The sequence below is a fragment of the Desmodus rotundus genome, chromosome 3 (genome assembly GCF_022682495.2).
Source record: "Desmodus rotundus isolate HL8 chromosome 3, HLdesRot8A.1, whole genome shotgun sequence".
Classification (NCBI taxonomy): domain Eukaryota; kingdom Metazoa; phylum Chordata; class Mammalia; order Chiroptera; family Phyllostomidae; genus Desmodus; species Desmodus rotundus.
This window is the reverse complement of record NC_071389.1, coordinates 149,965,164-149,971,992: the sequence shown is the minus strand read 5'-3', so window position 1 is coordinate 149,971,992 and position 6,829 is coordinate 149,965,164. Positions and strand designations below refer to the sequence as shown.

The 6,829-nt window shown below is 34.3% G+C and overlaps 1 protein-coding gene across 3 annotated transcripts; it reads left to right on the top strand.

Moving 5' to 3' along the window:
* Positions 1-2,546: 2,546 nt before the first annotated feature.
* LOC112318319 (olfactory receptor 9S13) lies at positions 2,547-6,436 on the top strand. Of its 3 annotated transcripts, none has more exons than XR_008426406.1 (3): positions 2,547-2,663; positions 3,186-3,254; positions 3,430-4,864. XR_008426406.1 is itself a non-coding variant. In XM_045184249.3 (3 exons), the coding sequence occupies exon 3, from the start codon at positions 4,923-4,925 to the stop codon at positions 5,856-5,858; it is 936 nt and encodes a 311-aa protein (XP_045040184.1). In that variant the 5' UTR covers positions 2,547-2,663; positions 3,204-3,254; positions 4,904-4,922; the 3' UTR covers positions 5,859-6,436. The 3 variants fall into 3 exon arrangements, 2 of the variants coding, with proteins under 2 accessions (XP_045040184.1, XP_024431295.1); XM_045184249.3 differs by lacking the exon at positions 3,430-4,864 and adding an exon at positions 4,904-6,436 and having other exon boundaries at positions 3,204-3,254; XM_024575527.4 differs by lacking the exon at positions 3,430-4,864 and adding an exon at positions 4,904-6,436.
* Positions 6,437-6,829: the final 393 nt, after the last annotated feature.

Below are 6,829 nucleotides of genomic sequence, written 5' to 3'. Positions count from 1 at the left end.
AAACAAATGGGACTATATCAAAGTAAAAAGTTTTTGCACAGTTAAGGAAATCATTAATAAAATAAAAAGAAAACCCACAGAATAGGAGAACATATTCACTGATACATATGATAAGGGGTTAATATATCCAAAATTTATAAAGAACTTACAAAACTCAACACCAAAAATACAAACAACCCAGTTAAAAAATGTGCAAAGGACCTGAATATACAGATCTCCAAAGAGGACATACACAGAAAAAGATGCTCAATGTCACTAATTATCAGAGAAATTCAAATTAAAACCACAATGGGATATCAGTTCACACCTGTCAGAATGGCTATCATCAATAAATCAACAAACAACAAGTGCAGGTGAGGATGTAGATAAAGGTGAACACTTGCACTGTTGGTGGAAATGAAGACTAGTACAACCACTGAGGAAAGCAGTATGGAGATACTTCAAAAAGTTAAAAATGGATCTGTTTTTTGACCCAGTGATCCCACTTCTGGGAATATATCTGAAGGAACTCAAAATACCAATTCAAAAGAACATAAGCACCCCTATGTTCATTGCAGTGTTGTTTACAATCACGAAGATATGGGAACAGCCCAAGTGTCCGTCACAAGATAGTGGATAAAACAACCATAGGAAATTTACACAACAGAATACTATTTGGCTGTAAAAAAGAAGAAAGTTTGATCCTTTGCAACAGGATGGGTGGATCTGGAGAACAGTGCTAAGTGAAATAAGCCGGTCAGAGAAAGACAAATACCACAGGATTTCACTCACATCAGGAATCTAATGAATGAACTAAACTAACAAGGAAAATGCTGACAGACTCATAGATAGAGAGCAGGATGACAGCTAAGGGGGGTGAAGTTTTGGGCTGGAGGGATGAAGCAATCAGGTTAAAAGAAAAATGAAAAAAAAAAAGAACAGGCATTCAGTGACAACTGAAAAAATACTACAAATGTAGTTGTAAGAAGAGGGGTCAGAAAAATATAGAAACTATAGTGAGCAAAATTCCCCACCCCCAAGTTGATGACAACGATAAACAGACAGATGCAAGAAAAGTCTCAAAAATCTAGGCAGGATAAACCGAAAGAAAACCAAATGGAAGCCCATCAAAATAAAATGTTTGAAAATGAATGTAAATGGGAACATTGTCAAAGTAGCAAGAGGGATAAACAGACATTATATGCAAGCAAAAAAAGTTAAAGCAGAGAGTTTTTGTCAATAACAATTCAAAAAAGAAGACAATGGAATAACATTGAAAACAGTTAAAGAGAGGAAGAAGAAGGCCAAACAAAATGTTATATACAGGAAAAAATATATCCGTTAGAACTGAAGGCAAAATAAGAAACTTTTCTGATAAAGAACAACTAAGAGAATGCATTATGACAAATTTGTATAAAAAGAAATGGCAAAGAAAGTTTTTCTACCTAAAGAGAAATGCTATCAGAATAAACTGGGATCTCTAGGACAATTTTGAAATGTACATAACATGATTGTGAAACATCTTGAAACATTTCATGCAAGATTCATTCTTCCCCTAAATATTAGTTGAGGGATCTTTGCATATTGTAGAAGTAGCGGTCATTACTTTGGGCCAGTCCATGGCACTCATTCATTCACGTATTGTTTATGGCTGCTTTCATAGAATGATGGCAGAACTGAGGATGCATGAAGAGAGGAAATTTCATTTTCTTTCAACATGCTTCTTGGAGTGTTTCGCTTTTTGATTCTAGTGCCTAATGGACAAACCCCACCATACCTCTCACTCTTGAAGAAAATACCAAGCTTCTAGAATCTTAAAAAAACCCCCAAAACATTAGGGTTTCTTTATTTTTTAAATTAAATGTATTGGGTGACATTGGTTAAAAAATTATATAGGTTTCATGTGTAAAATTCTAGAATATGTAACCTGTAGATTGTATTGTATGCCCACCACTCTAGAATCTTTTAGCACCACGTCTTCTTGTGCCTTGAAAGCACAGGTGGCAGTATGACTACCTGTTCTTGCTACTTTCTCTGTTATTTAAAAATCTCCCTCCCCACCCAACTCTTCCTCTGACTGTTTAGATTATTCTCTGTATTAATTTTCTTCTAATATAAGCATGATGTATTTATAGTAGAGATAAGAAATGAGTTTCTAAAAGAGTCATAATCCATTTAAATAAAATGTGAATATCCTTCTGTGTAAACCATAATAATAAAGAATCAAGTGCTTCTCATTCAAATGTGTTTTTTAAAAAGTTACATTGTTCTGTAAGTAGAAGTTTAGTTCTTACATTTTCTAGAAAGCCTTCTTTCTAACACTCTGATGAATTTACTGATTGATAACTTTTTTCATTTTTCATTATGATACAAAATACATTACATTAGAGAGAGACATAAGTTTCTAGTTAATTTCTTGCAGAGGGAATGCCCAATGCTCTAGTTTCTCTCCCCCCTGAGAAAATTTCTCTGAATATATCCCAGATCTATTTATTGGTTTAATCAATAAAAAGTAAGTAAACTTGAGAGAGAGAGAGAGAAACAGAGAGAGAGGGAGGGAGGGAGGGAGAGAGAGAAATGCTAAAAATTTTCCTAGTACTTCTTTAGCTTAAGAATTTTGGGTCATGATATGAACAGTAAGGGAATGCAATCCATGCTGCAGAACACCATTTTGTTAAACAAAGGTTCGATTGTTTTCCTATTTTTGTTTCTTCATGAATGTGCTATATTTCATATATAGTGGAGTGTTTACTAAGAAGTAGCATCTGTTCTTGAGAATATCTCATATTTAATCTATTTTCAACACTTTTCTCTTTTAAATAGCATTAGTTACATAATTTCCCCCAATTTTTCTCTTGAAACCAGAAACCTATTTACTTAAAATATGAATGTAAGAAAAACTTGTATTTTTGTAGTCGATAGGCCCTACCAGAGGTTCCCTTTGACCATTCTTCAGCTTTCTAAAATTGATCAGCCAACATTGTTGTTAACCTTAATTTTTTAAAAAAAGAAGTTATTGAAGTAATCCAAATTAGTTTTAATATTCTTTCATAGTCCCAACCTATCTTAAAAGAATGTTAAAATTGGTGAAATCATAGTGATATGATTTTATTATACTTATACAATTTATATGGAAATTTACATATATATAGAATTATCAATTTTATACAATTATAAAAGATTTTCATAAATTTATTATTTCTCAGTTGTCTTTTACATTGTAGGACATATTATTGGATAATAAACCACTCTGCCACTCAATCTTATGACTATAGGTAAGCCTCTTAAATCTTTTTGTTTCAATTTTCCCATTCCTAAAACTAGAATGAAAATTTTTCTCTACCTTCAATGTATGTTATTAAAGGTTATTTATTGTCATAATAGCATGTTTAAATAAATATAATGGCAACTTGTTTAAATATATATTTCTTCCCTTTTCTCCCCTTGTAGCTATCTTTAGATTGTTCTGTGTACCTTCTGTCCCTCATATACACAGATTTCTGTATTTCTGAAAACACAGAGAAATTCCTGACAAAGATCTTAGAATTCTCCACTGGCATTTCACTGCAAAATCCAAAAGAAAAAAGAGGAAAGGAAGAAAGGAAAGAAGAAAGAAAGGAAAGAAGGAAATTAGATAGGAAGATAGTAAAAGCTTGATTTCATTGTGTTTAGGAAATGTAAGAAAAAAATCACTTGTTTTTAGCAGAGGAACTGTGTCACTAAGAGTGTATACCTCTAGAGGGACAAAAATAATGGAAGAAATAAGGACATGAGGTTAATGTGTAAAAGGATGATGCTTTTGACAGGATCTGAAGTTTCTGTATTTGTTTAAATTTAAAAATTTTTAAATCTTTTATCTTTTTTATTTTTAAATCATTTTTATTGTTATTCTATTACAGTTGTCTCAATTTTTTCCCCCTTTGCCCTCCTCTGCCCATCCAACTCCCTGCTCCCACCCCGATTCCCACTCTATTGTCCATGTCCACGGCTCATTCACACATGTTCTTTGTCTAGTCCCTTCCCCTTCTTTCCACCATTACTCCCCGCCCCTCCCCTCTGGTCACTTTTAGTGTTCTTCTTAATAGAAGAAGACAGATGCAATATTTGTGTACTATTTTTCTATAGTGAATAAATTAAATAATCATTAAAAATAAAATGTGACCATCAACTGAACACATTTTCACTTTAAATATAACATTAATTGAATTGTAATATCTGTGAAAATTATCTTCCACTAAAGGAGGCAGCTTTCAATGGCAGTAAACTGATATTAAATCAATAAAGAAAAAGAAAACAACTCTTGTTTTTAGATATTTTCCTAGAATCTTCCTTTTCCCAAAGCACACCTAGAAGGGCAAATCTGTATTATTTGTAAATAAATATATGTAAAAAGGCTAACCAATCAGATTGCATATTTCACTAGGAAGACCTTTTAAAAATAGTAGTTCATTCTTTTTTAAAATTTTAGTTTTGATTACAGTTTACATTCAATATTATTTTGTATTAGTTTTGGGTAAACAGCATAGAGGTTAGACAATCATATACTTTATAAAGTGATCTCCTCAGTATTCAGGTACTCACCTGGCACAGTACATAGTTATTACAATGCTACTGACTATGTTCCCCATGCCGTATTTTACAGCCCTACGACTGTTTTGTAACTGCCAATTTGTATTTCTTAATCCTTTCGACTTTTTCACCCAATCCCCCAACCCCTCTCCCCTCTGGCTACCATCAGTTTGTTCTTTGTATCTGTGAGACAGTTTCTATTTGTAGTAATCCATTCTTCATGTTCACTGGTGTTTTGTAAAGTATTGGGAACAATATGACATGCAACAAATACTTTTCCATGCTGGTTTCTAGTCATTTTTACTACAACAAGTATTCTGGTCACTCATTTCTTTCATTTTTACAATCTCTTTAGTTCCACCTCTATCTCAGCTATGAAGAATGAGCTTAATGGGAATTACTCAGAGGTGACTGAGTTTATTCTACTAGGGTTTAGAACCCCTCCAAAGCTACAGATCCTCTTATTTTTGGTATTCTTGCTGATCTACATGGTCACTGTTGTGGGAAATGTCAGTCTGATAATTGTCATTAAGATGGACTCCAGACTTCAAACACCAATGTATTTCTTCCTTAAAAACTTGTCTGCTTTAGATCTCTGCTACTCCACAGTTATTGCTCCCAAAGCTTTAGCCAACATCTTGTCTGAGGAAAAGAAAATTTCTTACAATGGCTGTGCAGCCCAATTTTTCTTCTTTGCCCTGTTTGTCACAACTGAGGGCTTTCTTCTGGCTGTTATGGCATTTGATAGATTCTCGGCCATTTGCTCCCCTCTCCTCTACCCTGTGCGCATGTCCCAAAAAGTCTGTGTTTGGTTGGTAACTGGATCTTACATCTGTGGAAGCATCAACTCCATAGTTCAGACAAGTTTCACCTTCAGTCTGCATTTCTGTGGAGAAAACAGATTGGACCACTTTTTCTGTGATGTCCCAGCCCTGGTGAAGATCTCATGTGTTGACACCTTTGTAAATGAGATTGTATTGTTTATTCTTTCTGCTTTTATCATCACCACCACCACAGCTGTCATTCTGGTTTCCTATGCTTATATCCTCTCCACTGTCCTGAAGATACCCTCCACCCATGGCAGAAGTAAGACCTTCTCTACTTGTGGCTCCCATATAGCAGCGGTGAGTTTATTCTATGGGACGGTGTTCTTTATGTACGCCCAACCTGGAGCCATCTCCTCACCGGAACAAAACAAGATTGTGGCTGTGTTCTACACACTAATAATACCAATGCTAAACCCTCTAATATATAGTTTGAGAAACCGAGATGTGAAAGATGCTGTGAAAAGAATATTATGTGGGAAATGATTCTCTCACTGATATTTGTAAAATCAGTATATAGCAGGAACATTTCATATTCTAAGGATCCAAGTTATTTTTGTTTGTGTAAAATTATTATATCAAAGACATTTTATATATGGCAACAAATAGTTTTCTCTTTTACAAAATAATTTTTTAGCAATATATGTCTATACATCATTACCTTATTTGCTTAAAATATATAAATCATATATGTTCAAAATTTATGATGTGGTAATAATATTTTAACTTCAATTTTACTTTGATGAAGAAGTAAATATTAAAAGCTGTTGTTATATAATCACTAAATAATATTGGTCTGTGTGAACCAGTCTTTAAGTTTTTAATTCTATAAAGCAACTAAGCTGATATTTGTTTGGAAAAGATAACACCCACTGCATAGGTGGCAAAACAGAGTGGTAATGGTCACATTGAAAAGTTTTGAATACTAAACCTATTCTTTTTTTTTAAAAAAAATTTTTATTGTTATTCAATTACAGTTGTATGCCTTTTCTCCCCATCCCTCCACCCCACCCCAGCTGAATCCACCTCCATCCCCCACCTCCACCCTCCCCCTTGGTTTTGTCCATGTGTCCTTTATAGTAGTTCCTGTAATCCCCTCTTCCCACTGTCCCCGCCCCCCCCCCCCCCCGCCCCCCTGGCTATTGTTAGATTGTTCTTAACTTCAATGTCTCTGGTTATATTTTGTTTGCTTTTTTCTTCTATTGATTATGTTCCAGTTAAAAGTGAGATCATATGGTATTTGTCCCTCACTGTCTGGCTTATTTCACTTAGCATAATGCTCTCCAGTTTCATCCATGCTGTTGCAAAGGGTATAACCTCCTTCTTTCTCTCTGCTGCATAGAATTCCATTGTGTAAATATACCATAGTTTTTGGATCCACTCGTTTGCTGATGGGCACTTCGGTTGCTTCCAGTACTTGGCTATTGTAAATTGTGCTGCTATGAACATTGGGGTGC

Coding starts and splice junctions, on each gene's coding strand:
- LOC112318319 (XM_045184249.3), top strand. CDS start 4,923: ATGAAGAATGAGCTTAATGGGAATTACTCAGAGGTGACTGAGTTTATT.